The sequence below is a fragment of the Salvia splendens genome, chromosome 7 (genome assembly GCF_004379255.2).
Source record: "Salvia splendens isolate huo1 chromosome 7, SspV2, whole genome shotgun sequence".
In the NCBI taxonomy this organism is placed as follows: domain Eukaryota; kingdom Viridiplantae; phylum Streptophyta; class Magnoliopsida; order Lamiales; family Lamiaceae; genus Salvia; species Salvia splendens.
In genome coordinates this window covers 5,810,758-5,831,941 of record NC_056038.1, presented here as the reverse complement: position 1 = coordinate 5,831,941, position 21,184 = coordinate 5,810,758, and the positions used below count along the sequence as shown (strand labels likewise).

General features: G+C 39.6%; 4 protein-coding genes across 5 annotated transcripts; all 4 read left to right on the top strand.

Moving 5' to 3' along the window:
- The first annotated feature begins 1,913 nt into the window (after positions 1 to 1,913).
- LOC121741593 (serine/threonine-protein kinase Nek5-like) lies at positions 1,914 to 8,485 on the top strand. Of its 2 annotated transcripts, none has more exons than XM_042134432.1 (14): positions 1,914 to 2,478; positions 2,568 to 2,634; positions 2,961 to 3,026; positions 3,123 to 3,169; positions 3,264 to 3,309; positions 3,408 to 3,488; positions 3,579 to 3,621; positions 4,462 to 4,511; positions 5,226 to 5,307; positions 5,391 to 5,440; positions 5,628 to 5,701; positions 5,895 to 5,946; positions 6,032 to 6,625; positions 6,742 to 8,485. In XM_042134432.1, the coding sequence occupies exons 1-14, from the start codon at positions 2,381 to 2,383 to the stop codon at positions 8,272 to 8,274; spliced, it is 2,883 nt and encodes a 960-aa protein (XP_041990366.1). In that variant the 5' UTR covers positions 1,914 to 2,380; the 3' UTR covers positions 8,275 to 8,485. The 2 variants fall into 2 exon arrangements, with proteins under 2 accessions (XP_041990366.1, XP_041990365.1); XM_042134431.1 differs by having other exon boundaries at positions 1,915 to 2,478; positions 6,715 to 8,485.
- A 2,506-nt stretch (positions 8,486 to 10,991) lies between these two features.
- On the top strand, positions 10,992 to 11,489 carry LOC121810305. The gene has a single exon (XM_042211103.1). It carries the CDS (start codon positions 10,992 to 10,994, stop codon positions 11,487 to 11,489), a length of 498 nt encoding a protein of 165 aa, XP_042067037.1.
- A 2,615-nt stretch (positions 11,490 to 14,104) lies between these two features.
- On the top strand, positions 14,105 to 15,082 carry LOC121741314. The gene is made up of 2 exons (XM_042134036.1): positions 14,105 to 14,432; positions 14,514 to 15,082. Exons 1-2 carry the CDS (start codon positions 14,157 to 14,159, stop codon positions 14,931 to 14,933), a joined length of 696 nt encoding a protein of 231 aa, XP_041989970.1. The 5' UTR covers positions 14,105 to 14,156; the 3' UTR covers positions 14,934 to 15,082.
- A 3,016-nt stretch (positions 15,083 to 18,098) lies between these two features.
- On the top strand, positions 18,099 to 19,322 carry LOC121742681 (NDR1/HIN1-like protein 10). The gene has a single exon (XM_042135901.1). The coding sequence runs from the start codon at positions 18,326 to 18,328 to the stop codon at positions 19,097 to 19,099; it is 774 nt and encodes a 257-aa protein (XP_041991835.1). The 5' UTR covers positions 18,099 to 18,325; the 3' UTR covers positions 19,100 to 19,322.
- Positions 19,323 to 21,184: the final 1,862 nt, after the last annotated feature.

Here is a 21,184-nt window from a genome sequence, read left to right as displayed (position 1 = left end):
CTCGTTGGATTGTCCGACGACGAGTAATCGCACGAGGGATCGCAGCCTCCGCGATCTACGCCGCGCGCCGCATCCTCCGCGTCGGCGTCGTTCTGCACCTCTTGAATCAGAGAATTCCACGTCTCGTTCCACAAATCGTTCATTTTAAATACCAATGAAATCTACAAATTTTAGTGAGAGAAGGTATGAGTGAAGAATTGGAATGATGTAAAAATAATGAGTGAAATGCGGTGTATTTATAGGTAAATTAAATTGAATTTAAAAAAAATAAAAAATCGTCCGCCCCGCCGCAAACCGCCCCCACTATAGGCCGGCGCGTCCTCGCACATTTCTCGGCGGAAGGCCTTCCGCCCCTTTTTTTGTCCGCTTCGGGGCGGACGTCCCGCCCACTATAGACTGCCCCGCCTTCGCCCCCGCCGGGGCGGCCGGCGCACCTATACTATAGTGGACACTCTAAATGTTGTTTAATACTTTAGTTAGACAATTCATTTTATGAACTTCAAGTCGTATATAAATAAGGCAAACTAATCACGAGAAAGATTTTATTCTTTTCACATATTTCAAACTTAAAAAAATAAATCACAGAATTTTTCACTGTTGCTATGGATAGATCCGATATTCTAATTTTCAACAGAAAATATCGCATTTATGCAACTACCAACAAACTATACTAAGTATGTACATTAAACTTGACGTAATAACAGAAACATTATAGTCGAAATTTGGGACTTCAATTAAAATTCTTGGTTTGATCTAAGAGGTGATTAACTAAGGAAGAGTAAGCAAAGCACGTGCCACGTGCGCATCACATGTTAGCCAGGGGAGCAAAGCACGTGCTCTTGCTCCGACGCCCCTACTCCATTATACACTTATAATTGTACTCCATCTCATATCATCCACTTAAATTATGTACTACTCCTACTATATCTTTTATTAATATATATATACAATTATTATGTTATACTGTATGCATATAAGTATTTGTGTTATTTAGGATTAAATGTCATATCTATCTTGACTTTTACTAAATTTATTTAAAACTTTGAATTTGTCAATCCCCCCTTTTTTGAGAGAAAATAAATAAAATACATATATAAACAGAGATTATAGTACTACTTTTAATGGAAAATAAGGCTCCCAAGTCCAACCATCCAATAATGGTGATTGGTGAACAGGTAACACAAAACAGAGTCAATTCTTGATAATGTTAATTACTGGGTTAAATATTGTTGTATGGATCATTAAAGTACATTTTCCATTTATTAGGATTGGATGATTTGAGAGTTTTTTCTATCCATTAGCACTTTGGTAAATTGAGAAAAATAAATTTATGGATGTCTAAAAATATTGCAATTATGGCGTACCCACATACAATATACAAGTGAAACCAGATAACTTATTTAAGCACAACAAAATTTTGACCTATTTAAATAGTATAACTGAGCTGAGACCGAGTTCATAATTGATCATTCTTGTAATTGCACCCATAGTAGTTAAAATAGCAATTAGCTAGCAGTAATGAAATGCATTGAATATTCACCTATAAAGCTGACATTTTAAATTTATGGCAAAACATTCTCTTTGTTTCGGTAAAAAATCATTTTCAGCTGATTGACATTCCACAGAAGATAGGATAGGCCTGTCGCAGTGAATAAACCATTTTGCACTAAATTAGACAATTAAATTTACATCAGATGAAAACTCAACGTTAATCACATTTAAATGAAATGTTAATGACATTAAATATGTTGATTGAGTTTTAATTATATGTATAATATTCATGAAGACCGGCCGATTAAATTATTTGGAAGTTGTAATTATAACACCAACCACCCAACCTAACTACGATTAACTCTTAAACTATGTAATTAATCACTTAATTTAAAACTGCTCATAAACACATCAAGAAAATATTCAAAAATAATCCCGACAGAGGAGGGAGAGAGATGGATAAACAAACAAAAAATCAAGCAACACAGATTAACTACAGCTTTCTTTGGTTAAGACCCATTCAAAAAAGTTCAATTTTTGGACTGCCCAGCTTTCCTCCGAATTGGTGGAATTTCATTAATTGCTTCAGTTCCAAATATATTTACTTAATTTTCGTGTGGAGTTTGATTTGATTGAATAAATATGTGCATTCTTTGGGATTGATCTGCGCATGGGAAGGAGAAGCGGCAGAAGATCCAAAAATTAGGTTAAATGTCATTGCATCATCGTGTAACATGTGTTTGCTTTATATTCAGTCTTGAATCACTAGTTTGACTAGAGCGACGGAGATTCCTCTGTGTTTGAGGATTCGATGCCTGTGCGAGCTTTTTAGAATATCAGGAATTTAGTGAGAGGGAGGGAGGGGTTTGGGGATTCAACATTGGTGAAGATGGAATCGAAAATGGATCAGTATGAGTTAATGGAGCAGATTGGGCGTGGAGCTTTTGGTGCTGCCATTTTAGTCAATCACAAATTGGAACGGAAAAAGTAAGAGTTTGAAACGAGACAATCTAATGATGAATTTCAGTTTATGGAAAATCTATGAACTTTTTTCTGAGTTTGGAAATGTTGCATAGGTATGTGCTCAAGAAGATTCGGTTGGCTCGGCAAACGGAGCGTTGCCGGAGATCAGCTCATCAAGAGGTGAAACTGCTTTTTTTTTTCTTTCTATTGAATTCTATTGGACTTCTTTTGACTTATTCAGATCGATTTAGTTAATGTTATCTATACTTTTCAAAATTGACCTTCTTTCTGTATTTGATTTTTACCAATTTTTTGGGAATATTGGTTTGTTTTAAGTACTTTCCACTGTCTGTTTGAAGAATGTATGAGGATTTATGTGATAAGGCAATGTTGTCAATTTCCTTACTCAAACTTCATGTGCTATGATCACCCATTTTTAGGCTGATGTGTGCTGGTGCTTGACTAGGAACTGATAGAGGTGTTTTATGGCTGTTTGAAATACGCAGATGGCATTAATTGCACGGATACAACATCCGTACATTGTTGAGTTCAAGGAAGCTTGGGTAGAGAAGGTCATTCTCGTTGAATCTTCTAATTTCTTGTCTCCAATATAATTCCATGACTAATTTTGGTTTTGACTGAACGTATCTTCTCGTAAAATAAAACAGGGTTGTTATGTCTGCATTGTTACTGGCTACTGTGAGGGCGGTGACATGTAAGTGTTGTTATGATGCAATTCTAACTGGGATACTAAATACATTTCAATACTTATTCGTGCATTCAAGATTTTTATGATTGAACTGTAACAGGGCTGAGATGATGAAAAAAGCCAACGGGCAGTACTTCCCGGAGGAGGTTCGAGTCCCTATCTTTTAGATGTGTTCCTCTTTTTTTGATCTATAGTACGATTTTTTTGTAAATATGTCTTTCTGTTTAATTATGGCTCTCTATAGAAACTGTTGAAGTGGTTTGCTCAACTATTATTGGCTGTTGAGTATCTGCACTCCAACTATGTTCTGCACCGGGATCTCAAAGTAAGCATCGTTGACTAGATTATTTAGTATGTTCCTTTAGTAGTCTTATGGGATTCTAGTAGACTGATCTCCTTAGCACCTTTGTTGCAGTGCTCAAATATCTTTCTTACCAAAGATCAAGGTGTCCGTTTAGGTAAGTGAAGAAAGGAATCTAATTGTTTTATGTTAATGAAGATTCTGAGACTGATATTGATTACTCGCGTATAGTAAATGGAATTTAAATCAATCCCATTCTAAGCATATAGATAGTAAAAAAATTTTATCTAGCATGATGCTAATAGAAAATGACAAACACATATTCACAATCCCGACTTTTAAATTTTTAATATTGATCTTCTGTTTGAGAGAGAATATAAAATTCTAGTAGTGTTGATTAAGCGTAGCTTGGAACTGAATTCTTTTAATAATTTTCTGTAAACTGCTTATTGAGGATACCTGCTGCCTGATGTAAATTAGTGAAATTATCCCAGATTCTATTTTCTTCTAGATAAAATGCCAATTGTGCTTCAAAGCCTTTAGTTTTATCATGGTGAACTTATTTCTATTTAAAAAAATGTTTAGCTCTTTAAAGGCACTATTTGGTCATATTTATTTACATGTTCCTAGTGCCAAAGGCTTAAGTTGTGCAGTATTTCGTGAGTTATACTTCTTCACTTTCATGATAAAATCAGAACCAAGACTCAGGAGAAAATTCTATAATTCACTAGACAATAGTATCGAATAAGTTAAATTACATCAAGGAAAAGAAATCAATCTCAATACTAATCAAGAATTAATCAACTCCCCTGAAAGATGATGCTTAATAGAAAATGTGATAATCAGAATTTCTCCTTAGCATTCACTTTTGTTTCTGAAAATGAAATTAAATTCTGCAGTAAGCTTAGAAGATGATTTTTGTATTGCTGAATTTCATAACCTTACTTACTGACTAAATATTCAGAAAATGATATCTTTGAACTTTCCTATCGATCAGGTGATTTCGGGCTTGCCAAAACATTGAAGGCAGATGACTTGGCTTCTTCAGTATGTGTTTACTTGCATAAATCCTTCTGTCTTTGTTTGTGATTGTACATTTATACTTATGGAATTTATTAAATGCTATGTATTGGTTGTTTTTCCCTTGTATACTTTGTTGTAATCCAGATAATATTTTATCATCCCATTATATTTAGAAAAGGAGAAATTGAGTTTACTTCAGAAAATGAGTTACGATGTTTTTTTCATATTATGAGTATGCAGCTGTAGAATACTTCTGTCAACAGAGAAAGTATTACCTGTAGAAGGTTTTCCATAGTAGAATTTTTCTTGGAATTTATAATGGAATATGAACAATTCTTTTAAACTAACATTTGCAGAGAGTGTGGGGCAGTCTCAGAGTAATAGTAAGTTTTAGTGAATGCATCATAGGTCTTTTGCTTGATAAGTGCGTTGATCAGTGCTGAGACTACTGGATAATGATTTCAGCTAATTCTAGATGAGAAGAACAAACAGATGCAGTTTCGGAACTGAAATTTATTGCTGGGTCTTTGTCTGTTCAAGATTCTTTAATTGTACTTATAAAATTTGCTCGAGGTTGTTAACAACGTACTAGCCTATCATCCTAAAGCAACGAATGTTGTATTGCATTTCATGTAGCATAGCATCTCGCAATATCATACTTTTCAATGGTTTTATCATGCAATGAATTCCAGTATTATTTCACTGAAATCAAGCTGCTTTTTCTTATTTTTTGTTCAGGTAGTTGGAACTCCCAATTACATGTGCCCTGAACTTCTGGCTGACATTCCATATGGATTTAAGTCTGACATATGGTCTCTTGGTATGTTGATGATTAATTTCTCTTAATTCTCAACCCCCACTGAAAAAGGCTTGCCATTTTGTAACATTTCATTTGTCGATTAGGTTGCTGTATGTATGAAATGGCTGCTCATCGTCCTGCTTTCAAGGCTTTTGTAAGATTTCTAGTCCTTATTGTGTTCAGTTGCATAATTTACCCATGTTTCCTATTGCCTTTGAAATTTTTTGAAAATCATGGCCTTATTCTCCAGGCGATAATAGACATCACCTTTTTTGTTTTCAAATATAGCAGCATTTTGTCTGGACTCGTCTTTATAATGAATAACTGCATTCATGTCTCAGGATATGGCTGGACTAATAAGCAAGATCAATCGATCATCTATCGGCCCATTGCCTCCTTGCTACTCTCCATCTTTGTAAGCATATTTGATCTTCGTTGATCCCTTGTTTCCTTTTTCCATGATAATATCTTTGATCATTCTCATTATATTACTTGATTACAGATGCATATGGCCTCTCTTTGCCTTTCTTATTGCTCTTTAATGAACTTTAAACATTTTCTTTTAGAAATGAAATATAGGATCACCTCAATGGTGTTTTGTTTAACAGGAAGACGCTTATCAAGAGCATGCTAAGAAAAAACCCGGAACATCGGTCAAGTGTAAGAGCCTCCTCTACGCTCTTCTGTATTCGATGCTATTAGTAAACAATGCCTTCTTATAACCTGATTCTGAATATTTGGTCAGGCATCAGAACTACTGAAGCACCCATATCTTCAGCCTTACGTGGATCAATATCGCCCATCCTATAAACCGATTGCTGCAATTACACCTCCTCCCACTGGTCGCATAAGTCGAAGGAACATGGCCGAGAGCCAAAGTAGCAGCAGTTCATGCAGTGACAGGGACAGCTTAGTCTCAAGCGAGAAGAACATAGTGAACCGTGGCCATAAGGCCCCTGAGGTGGAGTCGGCTTCAGTTGATGAAGACGTCACACAAGTTTTGGACTCGTCGCCTGTTAATGCCAAGGAACATGTTGTCGACGAGCCACTGCTTGAGGAGCAGAGAAAGAGCAATGAAGCAAAGCAGCCCAAAACAATAAAAAATATAATGATAGCTCTTAAGGAAGGAAAAAAGAGAGAAAATATTTCTCCACATAGAAGCCACCACTCGAGACCAGGCAGTGGTAGCAGCCAGAGAATGATTATTGAAGCATCTCCAAGAGTCACGAAACAACCAAATCTCGTTAATTATGCTCCCAAGGGCAATGCAGAAGCACCATCAAAGAAGAACGTCGATTCCAATAAGCGAGTTCAAGGAACACCTTCCTTGAAGCATCAGGTACGAAAAGTTTTTAGGATCATTCGTTGTCCTTCTCCCCCTCCCCTCGACCGAAACTGGTTTATATTCTTGTTGACTGACCTCTGTAGCTACCTGCTGATGAAACCCCTCCGAAGACAAAGGCTAGACATGAAGGTATCCCTCCCTCTGGTCAAGTAAAGCTCATTGCTGAAGAAGGATTATCAACAAGGATGAGACAGAAAACACCTCCTGCCCTGTCCAGGAGGCCATCATTTCCTGTACGCATCCGGCAAACAGCGGGTGATGTTCCGAATTGTATAAATGATAACTCGAAGACCGGTCCTAATGATGTTCAAGATGCTGAAATCACGAAATCAGTGCCTTATGGCTGCGCTGCACATATTTCTAGGGGAAACACGCTGCACTTGGAAAGGTCTTTATCTGCAGGTTCTAGGAGAATGCAGACAGAGAGCAGCAACTCCGCTTCGTCTTCAGTGTCTATCCAAGGTTTCGAGCTCTCCGATGATGCAACGAATGCGTTTATTAGCTCACCTGAAGAGTTGCTTCAGATTCCCGAGCAAGCTGCCATATATGAAATTATTGACTCTCCTTTTCCCCCAGGAAGGACAGGAAATTGCTTCAGGGAGCATCATGAAGCTAACTGCCAAACTAGAATGCAGCAAGCCGTTGAAGTTAAAATAAACGAGTCTAGACCCAGCTGTTCGACTCGTTCCTCGTCTCAATCTGAAGGAGTAGAAATTTTTTCACCTGGATGTCGCGGGAGTAACTATGCATCAGCAGTATGCTTCTCTGGAAAACTACAAGAACGATCAGATGATAAATTTATGAATGTCAAAAGAGCTTCTGATGAGAGAACGAGCCTTACTGCGAATATGGAGATCTCGTTTTGCATCACTGAAGATACACCTTTGAGTGGAGAAAATGCTGGGACCGTCAGTAGGCCTGATCCTGTGACCAAGCTGGACCACACCTTACCATTAACCGCTGATGAAGAGTTCATGATCAAGAAGCTTGTCCCTTCCATTTCACCAAACCAGAAGAGTTTATTGCAAGACACAGGGTTTGTGGAGCAAAATACATTTGGTGCACCAGCTCCAAATGATGTAATACACATGGTGTGTCACAGCAGCGTCGAAACTGCTATTGAGCATCATGTGGCACAAACCAATCAAGATTCGGAATCTGGAAAAACAATAGAGCTGACTGGAGATGAGGTTTCATCCGCTCCACAACCATCCACAGCCTCAGCCTCTGAAACTCCGACTTCAAAATCTACTTGCTCTCAGAATGCAACTCCTACTTCAAATCTCTTTGAAAACCTTGTCACCAAGGAAATAGATGTGACAACTACGACTGCCTGCCCTATGGTTGCAACACTGGAACCTTCTGAACCCGAACCAGCAAAAACAAACCCCTCTCCAGACCGGGAAGAAGCAGTGGCATCGGTAAAGGAAACTTTAGATGTCAATTCCTGCAGGCAAAGAGCAGAGGCACTGGAGGGACTGCTAGAGCTGTCTGCTGACTTGCTTCAGCAGAATCGACTAGAAGAACTCATGGTCGTCCTGAAACCTTTCGGAAGGGAGAAGGTGTCCCCGAGGGATACAGCGATCTGGCTGGCTAAAAGTCTCAAAGGGATGATGCTGGAAGAGGGCGGACGCAATCTGTAAATGCCGGTATATCTATTCTTTCCTTTCCTGCTCCTTAGTTGAGGTTTACAGTATATAGTTGGAGCATTTCTCAATTGGTTCTTCATTTATTATTATTGTCAGTGCAATGCATATTGTATATAATGTTACAACTCAATATCTTTTTTGCCTTATCCTTGCAAATGCTATGTAAAAACATGATGCTTAATCGATCTGTGTGAGATTCTTGGGATATTGAGCTCCATTTTTTAAAATCTTCTGCTTCAATGGTGCATGGTATTCGGCTTAGTACCTGTCTATCCCATTTTGTTATGTTACTTTGTGCCATCATTAAAGATTTGATTGATACAAATCTTCTTTCTTTTTCTTGATTTTTTTTATCAGCACCCAATCATCTTGTGCCTGCTTGTTTTTAGACACATTTGAGTTTTCAACTGCAAACATATATACAAATGAGAAAAAGAATGTATTTAATGGGTAGAAAATGGCACTGTTTCCCATAAAAAAATTGATCCAATCTAGGCATTTATATTTAAAATGATAGATGACATCAAGTCTAGATTTGCTAACTGTACCATTAAATGCAGAAAATCTATACCTAATTCAGTTATACTGATTGGGGAGTGTACGCAATTAATTGCCTTATATAGTCATAGTGCTACTGCTTAGCATATTATTTTTAGAATAATTATCATTTTATTACCGATTATTGTTTTCTTGAACAATTACATTGGTCCATTACTCAATTATTGATCCTATTTTATAAAATAAAAAACTTTAGTATTTAATAGTATATTTCTAAACTTTGATCTTTATTACTCAATTGATTATCTTAGTAAAACAGTATACATTACTTTGGTAATTCTATATGCTTGGGGCACGTTTGTTTGGTGTGTTTGTGGGTGGATAGAGGCAACTATCAACCCTTATGTATGTGTTTGATTGGCATGTTTGTAATACACTGGACCCGGTTTTGAATCACACGACCCGCTTCGAGTTGTGTTTATTAGGGCCCAATGATGTGTTAACTCTGTCCACATTGATTCGTGAGTTAGAGTTTTGAGAAGGAAAGAGTGATAGGACTCACACTTGCACAAATACGTAATTGCCCCCACCATATTTTAAATCCACCATCCTTCTTCACCGATTCCCACCTAGATTCGATAGTCTGCGGCGACTTTGCTCCAAGCTCGTACCCGGACTTTGGTTGGGGTTAGTTTGTAGGTGACGAATTGGTGGAGTATTCGGGTTTAGTGACGAATTGGTGGAGTATTCGGGTTTAGTGACGAATTGGTGGAGTATTCGGGTTTAGTGACGAATTGGTGGAGTAGTCGGGTTTAGTGATTGATTCACGAATCGAATCGAGTTCGGAGATCAGTGTGGGCATAAAAGCTAGGGCGAATTAATTTGTTAGGGCGAACCAAAAAAACCCATAGGAGCCATGGCCGAGCAAAATCAAATTATGCGGGTAAGGTTTTACAAAATGCTGGATTACTTTCACATCTTCAATTCGATCGTTTGCTCTGTTTTATTTATGCACAAAATACACAATTGTTGGAGGTAATAATTGTTCGTTGCGTGTGTACGTAATATGCAGGCTAAGATGTATGTGGTTTTACAAAATGCTGGATTATAATGCTCATCTTCAATTCTTGTGTTTGCATTGTTTTATTTATGCACAAAATACACAATTGTTGGAGATATTACTTATCTGTTGCGTGTGTATGTAATATGCAGGCTAAGATGTATGTGGTTTGATGTAATTTCTAATTATATTACAGATTTGTAATTGAAAAATGTCTGCTTTGTATATCATCCGTATAGGTTGACCGGGAAGGTGAGGAATCGACCCCCGTTCTGATTTTGCTTGAGCAAGTACTTAAAAACCTAAGGATCAATCTCCTCTTGGTAAGCATGCTACTCACTATGATTAGACCTAACCCGAATAAAAGGAAACGTGGTGGTAGAGATGCACCAGAAAAACTGATTGAGTCCATTCCATACCATGTAAAACAGTTAGACAGGCTTGTCCGTGTAAATGATAAATCATGTATAGACAATCTTCGAATGGATAGAAACACATTTGGTAGATTATGTCGCCTTTTGCGTGACCGAGTTGGGTTAATAGATCAGAAATTTGTTACGGTTGAAGAACAAGTTGCTATGTTTTTATGCATTCTATCCCACCACAAAAAGACACGGATTGTTGGTCACAACTTCATGCGTTCTTCACAAACTGTGTCGAAATATATGCATATTGTGCTCCGTGGAATCCTTACCCTGAACGAGGTGTTTTTAGTGAAACCCGAGCCGGTTGATGATGCTTGCACAGACCCAAGATGGAGCTGGTTTAAGGTCTGTTAACTATGTGAACTGGCATGTGGTTTTAGACTTGTTCTTTAAATGTCCCCAATGTCTGACCCTTAATTTTGACACTAAACACTAGGGATGTCTTGGAGCTTTGGATGGTACGTATATCAACGTAAGGGTTCCTATTGCAGATACCCCAAGGTACCGAAACAGGAAGGGGCAGGTAACAACAAACACACTTGCGGTATGTGATCGACGACTCCGCTTTGTGTACGTACTGCCGGGATGGGAGGGCTCAGCAGGTGATTCCAGAATTTTACGTGATGCTATTAGCCGGCCGCTTGGACTTAAAGTTCCCAAAGGTGTAAATTTTTTATTTTTCATTGATAATGCAAAACATAAATATGATTACATATTGTCCTAATGCGATGATTATGATGCACCTTCGCTCCTTTTTTATAGATTGCTATTACCTATGCGACAATGCATATTGTAACAGTGAAGGATTCATCACTCCATATAAAGGCGTCCGATATCATTTGAAGGAGTGGGGACCTGGAACACAAGCTCCTCAAACTCCTGAAGAACTTTTCAATTTGAAGCACACAAAAGCAAGGAATGTGATTGAGCGTGCCTTTGCGGTTCTTAAGATGCGTTGGGGAATCTTGCGCAGCCCGAGTTTCTACCCTATCGATGTGCAAACCGGTTTGATAATTGCTTGCTTCCTGCTGCACAACTTCATTCGTACAAATGCAGAAGTGGATCCCATCGAGGACTTCTTACCTTCTCAAGCCGATGACGGGGGTACCAGTGACAATGAAGAGCCGGTTGTGCATACCATTAATGTTGTCTCGCCTACAGCTTTGTGGACGAAGAAGAGGGATGATTTGGCGGCTGCAATGTGGGGTCAAAGGATGAACGGGTGAAAGTGGTACCATTCGATTCTGAATTACTGAGGTTTGCATTTATGTAAGTGCGGTTTCCTACTGGACAAAAAAATGGTGGTTATGAACTGATTACATTTTCTAGTGTGATACTTTGATATGTATTGCTTAGTTGCAACATTTATATCTTGTATTACTAATATATTATTGGTTAGCGTATTTTCAATTTTAAGTATGAATCCGTATGATTATATTGTTGTTTCAATGATGGTATGATATTTTTCTTACCTTCATAATTCTAGCATTACCAAATTGGGAGAGTCTTCCCAGAAATGGTCTGAGGGTTTAAATTACCACACTACCTCGATGAGTAATGATACAAATATATTGCGTAACGTATAGTGCGCATTATAATATACTCCACCTTGTGTATCTCATAAGAACTGGAACCATTTAAAAACATAATAGCATTAATACGAACCACAGTACCATACATTACACCCACTGATCTAGCATATTAGCAACACCACCCGAAAATTTGCGAGGATCAATTGAGCATACACACATCAAGTCTCCAAACGATATTATAAAATTAAGCTAACTAGTACTGCATATACTACCATCCCATCTTCCAACGTGTCCTAAGGATGATCAAACCACACGTAAAATTGGACAAGCAATGCATCAACGAGCTCAAAATGGCAACGCACCCCTTCCACCAGATTGTGCTCGTGTTTGAACCGTGCCCATCCATGCTTCACCCATATCTTCCTCGAGCTGTGTTTCAATGTACATCGCCACATCCCTCATTCGGTCACCAGACACACTCCCGCTTTAATAGCTCCCATTGGGATATGGCGGTTCCAGAAGCATAACGGGATCTCAATGCTGCGATCGATGTTCGTCTGGGTTAGTTCAATGATGAATGTAGGGTTCCCATCGATGCTTAGTGCCCCGCTATCGTCCGCGTAGTCCTCATCCACGGTTGTGTCAGATTCAATATCCGATGGCACGTAATCGTCGGACGTATCGATGTCCGGGGAGTAACAATCTGCCTCATCGTCGTCTACAACAACTACACAGACAAAGGATCATATATTTCAGTCTCTTATGATCAAATGCGGTCAACGTTGAGTTCATAGGGGTTAAGCAATGACAGCTTATAGCAGAAGTGGAAAAAACAACAAGTATGCTCAGTCGATTGAACTGAGTTGAATCAAATCACACCAAATCAGAGTTTTGACAATGTTGATTTTATTCCCTTAAAGTAAGTGGAAGAACCATGACAGTGTTGATGCAAATTTGATTCATGCTCAAAGGTTTCCTCGAACACACAAATTTAAAAACTGAATTCTAACAAATTTCCATCTGTTCTAATACAATTTGCGTATTCGGTTACATTCACTTCATGAGTTGTGCAGATATGACCCCAAATACCAACAAACTTTAATGTGGCAAGTGAGTTTACCGTCAACGTCTCCCTGTGGTGGACAGTGTGTGGCGCTATCAAACCGCTTCACGTTGAAAACCCCAACATCGACCAAAGTGAAGGTCAGATGATCTCCGTGTATGACATTAGTAGCCCGAACAAACTCGCGCCATCCGGAAGAGAAAAAGAACCCATTGGATAGCTTCAGAATTCGCACCGTGTATCGTACTCCATTCGGCCAGACGAGCCTACAGTCGAGCGGAAGGTCATACCCGTGAATCGCCACGAACTCCGGAGGAAGTCGCTGCAACATATAAGATTCTATGTAGTGAGCATACCGGCGAGTTTGCCTTTTATGAACGGGTGAAAGCAACATACCATGTCATCTTTGCAACGCTCTTGGTGGAAAACCTTGATGAAGGAGGGTAGTCGTTGGTAGTCCGGATCAACATTCGGGATGGAGTTCGAACCTTCGCCTCCCATTAGAATGTGTATGTGCTGCAACTTTAAGTTAGGCTTTGTTCCTTACGATGAAGTGTGCTATAAGGATTATATACATATTTTCTATAGAGAAATGACAAGCTAATGCATTAAAGAGAAGTGTGGGAGAAAGTGGAGATAATTTATGATATCTGAGACGGTTGGTGAGGAAAATAAATTGAGGAGTTGAACATGCCTATACATTGCTTTCCTGCAAAGCCGATAGTGGGTGGGAGTTGATATAAATGGAGTGCATAACGTTTAAATCACAGACCATATTAATGAGGCTACATATTTTCTTCGTATGTATAGATGAGTGGATGGGGTAAATTGAGTAAAATAGGGCGCAATATGTTACATTTTAAATGAGAAACAATAACTAAGTAACTATACAGATTCCACGTTGCATTTGAATACATGCACATTGAAGTCAAAGTATGTCAACTTTCCATTTAATATGGCTATATCATAAAATATAGCTTTCACAGTCCGATCAAGATTGATGTTAAAGACAATGTAGGCCGGCGAGATATTAAATGTTTTTTGTACCAAAACCCTAATGGATTTGACAAATATCTACCATATGGTAAATGCTATTCCAAAACCTAATGGATTTGACAAATATCTACCATATGGTAAATGCTATTCCAATCCGCCTTCAAATGCATTAGTAGAGCTTCCACGGAAGAATGTCTATATAACAAGCCATAAATTTGCATTTGTGTACAAACAACTGAAAAATGTTCTCCCGTATTCCAGCTCAAGCATCATTTTTCTATAGTGGAAAATGGATCCAAGAGATGGATTATGTCTTGCTCACCACCCTCATCGAGATGAGGAATGGCATTGGAAGGGACGATGCAGCCTTCCCCAATTATATGATTAGATTATGTGTTAAATTGATTAACCGTCGTTTTGGTTGTGAACTTTCATGCAGCGACGTCAATACGCGGCTCATGGTTCTGAAGCAGCGATATGAAACGTTCAAGGTGTTGGTCGCCACTCACGGCGTTCGTTGGGAACAGGCCGACAAAATCGTGGTGGCCAATGAAGAAGTCTGGAGGGGGGTACTCATGGTGCGCATATGCATCTTTAATTCATGTATTGGTGATTGTTTCTTTAAAAGGATTATGAACAACCGTTTTGTTTTTTTCAAGCTGAATGCGTTCGCCGGTGCGTACTACCATCGCGACGAACCACATTTTAACGAGCTAGCCACTATATTCGGTTACAATGACGTGAAGGTAGAGGATGCAACCGAGGTGATAACCATATCCGACAACACTGAGATCGTAGTCATTACTGACACTGTCGAGCCAAACGCCCCCGTTCGTGGGCGTATGCAACAATTGGATGTGGATCTTGATGAGGTCAACTCACCCTCGCCTGGGGCAGCATGTCGTGTTCGCCGTAAGCTATTTCATTTTGATTCGGTGAAACTAGACCTAGACCACCTATCATCCTCAAATTCGCCTAGCCGCGTCATACCTGCGAAGAAGCTAACAGTGTCTTCACCCAAAGGTTCCTCGGGGGCTTCTTGCAGCCCGCTCCCAAGGTCTCGCAAGACGTTACCATAGGTCGTGTCGATGTAGTTTCAACCGTATAGTATGCATTTTGTCGTAAGTTTAGCAAGGTGAGGTACTTATGTCGTAATGTTTTGCTTAAATTCCTCATCCTTAGTAGTCGTATCCTTAAATTAGTAGGAACTTTAGGGTAGCAATGTTATGTTTTTATGGCATCATCTATAGAATTGTACGTCGAATGTACTTGTCGACGGATGGGTCGAATCTGTATACTGATATGTAATTTGGGAATGCAGGTATCGATGGTTTAAGTCTATATAAGAATTTGGGCGTATGCCATATGTTAATTACATTGCTAATCCCAGTACTTTATAATCGACAAATATAATAGTCAATCATGCAAGAGCTAATCTCAAAATTTAAGCATCACACTGTAACCAAAAACTGTCCATATTTCATCATTCACACATTACCATGTGCCTGGATGGATAACATGATCTTAAACAGAGTTCATATATTGTTCGGAGTTCTTCATATACTACCGCAAATGCATAAAAGACGTACTACGTATAATGTAGTGGCCCTATACGACAAAATAATAGGATACGTCGACCCCAACATTTAATGTAGCATCCCATCAGTGTCCAGAAGATCTAGCACAAATGCCGGCCGAGAAATCTCATCCAGACCCCGAAAAAGATCCATAAGCTCGGGCTCCTTCACAAGCTTTTTGGCTGCATAAAATTGTTGCTTTATGGTGAGGCCGATCATACCTTTCACTTGATTGTACACCTCCGTTCTCTTCGTGCTAAGGTCGAACTCATAACCAATTCGACTCGAGATTTCCTTCAACCGGTCATTTGTGTCTTCATGGATGCGAGTCATCAAATTAAGGACACTATCAATCTTGTCTACCTTGTCCATAGAATTAACAGCTTTCCTTTTCTTGTTCTTGTTGGGCGGCACCTGCGGAGCAGCTGCAACAGGAACCGACGTACTCTCGTCGACCATCTCAGGTATCATACCCTCGGGGAAGACGTGGTCGGGGTAGAGTTCGTCTAAGGTCAGTGGGGAATACTTTTCTGAATCTTCACTTAAAGGCACCTTGGAGCCATAGATCCTGTGAACCGCATCCCCTGTGTCAACAGCCCGAGTTCCCTCCGCGCGGTCCTTCCCGAATATCTCTTTCCAGTCGTTCAACAAGGGCCAAGACTTGTTCCTCATATATTTCGCATTGCTGTCTTTCTGACATACACATGGAAGAAAACATTAGTTAGGAAGCTAACACAGAAAAATGCACAACTCCCAATTAAGACGCAACCTGCACGACTTGTGCCCATTGTTCATCATCGATGTCTATTTTGTAGTTGCCATCTGCATTGAAACCCACACCACTTCGGTCAAGTATTAAAATTAGCGAGTAGTAGTTCCTCTTCCAAGTAGATATCTTAGACTTGATGTGAGGGTGAACACATAAGTCGGTCTTTGGGAATTCGCGGCGAAGTGCCTCTTTTGCACGGGTTAAATAGCCAGCACGGAAGCCATTATCCGATTTCCATCCAGAAGCAGCCAGCTCCTTCATTGTTGTCATAAGGATCTCCTCCTCGCGTTGTGTCCATACACGTCTTGACTTGTCGACTGCAATTCCTCGGCCGATTAGAGGATCTGGATCAACTAGAAAAAACCATTTCGTCCAGTCAATTGTTATGGAAAACCTTATCATACCGGAATGAAGGAAATCCAAGTAGAGGGATTACCATCTGTCATTGGGCTGTCGTTGGTGTCATTGGCACTCAATTGTTGGGAACCCATGGGAGCTAGCTTCAACTAATTACTAATATTTTACACATTCACCCAGAAAAAGGCATGGAACCAATAAATCAGTAATCCACCCAACCAAAGAATGACCACAAAACCGACACAAATTATGAATCTCAGAATGCATTATCGTGTAGATGGGGAAATTGGTTCAGGTTATAATAAAACATATAATCGGACTTTTGCAAAAGACGAAGGCAATGAAATGGTAAACACCTAACAGAAATTTAGAACCTTAACCCTATTTCATTTGTGCATATGTTCAATTATACAGTACACAAGATAATTTTCTATTGCTTGAGCAGGTGATAGGCGAACATACCACCGAAACTCGAAATCGATGAAATCGATGACCGGTCGGCTTCGCCACAATCTGGAAGAGCTTTCTCCTGCTGGGAATCGCAGAATAGCTCGAATAAATTGAAGTGGGTGTTGAATTCCCAATTTGAGTGAAAAACGAAAATATGAGGCGCCATTCTTAATTTTGGGTACGCGCCAAATAAATTGTCGGAGGGCTTTTCTGGAATTATTAGAAATTGATGAGGCTATTTTGGGGAATTTAAAAAGGAATCATACATATGGGTGTGCCATACCAAACAGCTAAATTACAAACACAAGTGTACTATATTGACAAACAAACATCACTCGGTGATAACTATACAATTCAGCCAACATCAATATGGTATTGACTATATGCAAACACATGTTGGTCTATACTGCCAAACAATCGAGCCCTTGATTTCGGTGTTATGAATGGATTTAAATTTGCATTCATTTGTTTATACGTACAGTTAAAACATGACCTATTTATGATTCCACGTGTCAAATAATGTTAAACATATCCATTCATGACGTCATTTGGTAGGTATAAGCTACACAATTTTTGCTCATTGAATAATACTATTTCTACTCATCTTTTCCACTCTTTTTTAACTACCTTTCTTAAAATTTGAGTAGTATTTAAATGTTTGAAACATTTGATATTTAGAAATTGGTCTAATTTAGGTGGTGGAACTTAGCATGGCTTAACATGTTGAGTCTTAAAAGTAAAAATACAATTAAGACTTCCTAAGATAAGTTAAAAAAAGAAAAGCCATGTTATAGTAGCCTTGGTTTGTAACGAAAGGCGCCATTTGATTTGACATCTTTAACAACTTTCCTCTATAACTAAAAATCACACGACCTCTTTGTATACGAAAATAATAGGTCAACCGAGTTAGGAATACCCCATTTTCAATTCATCGCGACAAAAATCGAAGAGATAACAACTAAGTAATCAATATATGCATTTACTGTGTCATTTATATGAAATCAAATAGTATTTTATCCGTGTTTTTTGTTTCCCAATTTATACCTTTTTTATTATTAATCTCTTTGAGATTAATCGAATAAATGAAGAAATCCCTACATAGGAATGAAAGTTGTCTCTCTCACAAATGAATACTCCTATTTAGCAAAAGATTTACAACAATATTCTTTTTATTTTCTTCTTCACCCAAATCTCTGCTTACAGAGCAGTGTCAACATAGTTAGCATCAACTCTATCTCTCTCTCTCTCTAAAAATACGCAAAACACATCCACTGCGTGCGATTTTCCGATTCTCCGACGATCCGCCGCGATTCCCGCAATGGACGACCGCAACAGGCCTGTCACAGGCTACCCCGCCGCAAATCCGCAGACCAACGGCTACTCCGCCGCCGGTCCGCCGCCTGCCGGAACCGCCTATCCCTACGCCGCCGCGGCTCCTCCCCCCAGCGCCTACTACTACCAGACCAACCCCTACCAGCACCACAACTACCAGTACGACGCCGAGTCCATCCACCGCGCCACCTGCCTCCGCCGCATCTTCGCCTTCGTGATCGGCCTCGTCGTCATCTTCGGCACTGTCACCTTCATCGTCTGGCTCGTCCTCCGGCCCCAGCTCCCCGAGTTCCGAGTCGACTCGTTCTCCATCTCCAATTTCACGATCGGCAACGACTCGCTCACCTCCTTCACCTCCGAGGTCAAGCTCACCGCCAGAAACCCTAACAAAAAGATGACGCTCGGCTACGACCAAGTCCAGACCGCGATTTTCTACCAAGCGTACTCCCTCTCCGAGACCTCCGTCGCTCCGTTTTACCAGGGCACGAGGAACGAGACCTCTCTCACGGCGAGATTCGCCGACGCCGGGAGCTTTCTGGAGAAGTCGGCGGTGGATGGGATTACTCGCGAGAGGGGGAAGAATGGCAATGTCAACTTCAATGTGAGGGTGGTTTCTAGGGTTAGGTTCGAGGCGAAGGCGTGGAGGACTCGGAGGAGGTTTCTCAAGGTTTTTTGCGGGGATCTGGTGCTTGGATTAGCGACCAATGGGGCGTCGGGGGCCTTAACTGGCGGAGCGAGGCAGTGCCGCGTCGGGATTTGAGGTGAATTGAGGATTCTTTGGTAAAGCTAATTAGGTTTAATTTGTTGGATATCTTTTTCTTTTTGCTATTTGACGTTGAATGGGTGTGAATCTAATTTGGCTCTGTATTTTGATATATAGGCTATTGGATTCCTAGATTAACCCTGTTCTATGTATAGTTGGATGATGGAACTCTCTATGCTCTTGATTTTTTCATTGTTGGTTGATTAAATTTTTTCTATTAGATTTAGAGCCATGGAGTTTGAGTTTGTCATTCTTAGTTTTATTGATTGTCTTACATCCTCTGCCTCTGGAGAAGGTTTCGACTGTGGGGGCGAAACTGTTGGGGTCATGCTTTTGGGATAGCGTAAGAGTAGAAACTGCTCTTGATTTTTTTATTGTTGGTTGATTATAATTTTCTATTAGATTTAGAGCAATGGAGCTTGTGTTTGTCATTCTTAGTTTTATTGATTGCCTTACATCCTCTGCCTCTAGAGAAGGTTTCGATTGTGGGGCAAAACTGTTGGGGTTTTGTTTTTGGGATAGCATAAGAGGAGAAATTGCTAATAAAACGTTAGGACATTGGACATTGATTTGAATCTCTTCAATTCATATAAGGAATTGTTGTGTGAGAAATTAGTTTGGTTTGTGGATTTTAAATTACAGTACTTTCCTCCATGACGACATACGTCATCTCTAGGTCTTGCTTCTATGGGATTTGTTATGTCCAATCTTGCATCAACCAATAAATGGAAGTTATTCTTCAGTACATTGGTATATATGCATGTTTCTGTTGAAATTTATGGGAAAACTGTGGTGCAAGGGAGAAACTGTGGTTTTGTATGCTAAAGAGCGGATGGCTATTTCATGATTTGATAATATAAGGAAATCATATTGTGAGAGAAGTTGGATTAGGGCTCGTGGTCATGGTCAAGGGCCGCTAATAATGTCAGTGCTAAATCCTCCCATACCTGAAAGGCTGTATATTCGGGTTCGTGCTGTAGTTGCACTACCATTTCTGCTCTAGGTTTATTCTTGCTTCTGCTCAACCACATCATTTTAGAGCTAGGATGCGTGATGCGCTATTTCAGATAGTTTTTGCTTATTCCGTGCACATTCCTGCTACTTCCGATTTAAATTTCACAATACTGAGTGTTGCCTCGGGGGTAGGATAAAGTTTAATAACCTCAGATACTTTTTTCACAGAACCTAGAGGTTTATCAGCTCTTGAAGCAGTCTAGAATCGGCAAATGCTTCATTTTCCATGGTGTTCGGCAAGATAGTTTTTCAATGATTTAACATTTCTTAAGTAGAAATCCTCCCCCAATATAGGCTTATTATCCGTCTTATAGTGGTGTGGAAGTGGATAGAACATAAATGGTGGTTGTCAGTCTCTGATGTTGTAATCCTTCTCAGATACACTGGCATATGCATCTTATGGTGGGAATTTTGTCATACTATGAGTATAGTATTATGATGGCCTTACTCCAACTAGAATGTATATGTAGTTTTATTTTATTTTATTTTACTTTATCCTCAACTTGTATTTACCCTTTTCACAATAACTGGAAAGATCCAATAGCAAGCAGGCATGACTTCTATTGTGGTGGTGGAAACTGTGTAGGATAATTTGGATTCTTGATCATCTTTTTCATACAATTTTGATTCTTTGCCTGGGTATTTTGGAAGCCCTCTTTCCTCTCTCCACAGTTGAGGAGCTCACTTAGTTGATATATGCGCATGTAAATTTAGTTGGAAATTATATATTGACACAAGTGTGAATATTGAAAACGATGTGTTGAAAATACCACACCCCGAAAACAATGTCTAGATTCTTATCATGTCGGGCTTCGGGGCTCAGATTTCGCTGTCTGGGCTCGATTCTTTCGAGGCTCCGGATGTTGCTGCCCCGACCTTTTGAGATGACATCTTGAAAACTTTCCGAAAGGGTCCACTGGAATCTCCCAAAACTGAAGACGATGGAAAATTTTGGTGCAGTGAAGATTGTGGGAGCTCGAATTTGACCTCATTATTCGTATGGGCTAATAGAAATGTTGTTGCAATAAGATGATAGGATGAAAAGGGCAGGGGAATTGTTGCTTTGAT

Coding starts and splice junctions, on each gene's coding strand:
- LOC121741593 (XM_042134431.1), top strand. CDS start 2,381: ATGGAATCGAAAATGGATCAGTATGAGTTAATGGAGCAGATTGGGCGT. Junction 3,027..3,122: donor AGGAAGCTTGGGTAGAGAAG/GTCATTCTCGTT, acceptor AAAATAAAACAG/GGTTGTTATGTCTGCATTGT. Junction 5,441..5,627: donor GTCCTGCTTTCAAGGCTTTT/GTAAGATTTCTA, acceptor TTCATGTCTCAG/GATATGGCTGGACTAATAAG.
- LOC121810305 (XM_042211103.1), top strand. CDS start 10,992: ATGATTATGATGCACCTTCGCTCCTTTTTTATAGATTGCTATTACCTA.
- LOC121741314 (XM_042134036.1), top strand. CDS start 14,157: ATGGATTATGTCTTGCTCACCACCCTCATCGAGATGAGGAATGGCATT. Junction 14,433..14,513: donor TCTGGAGGGGGGTACTCATG/GTGCGCATATGC, acceptor GTTTTTTTCAAG/CTGAATGCGTTCGCCGGTGC.
- LOC121742681 (XM_042135901.1), top strand. CDS start 18,326: ATGGACGACCGCAACAGGCCTGTCACAGGCTACCCCGCCGCAAATCCG.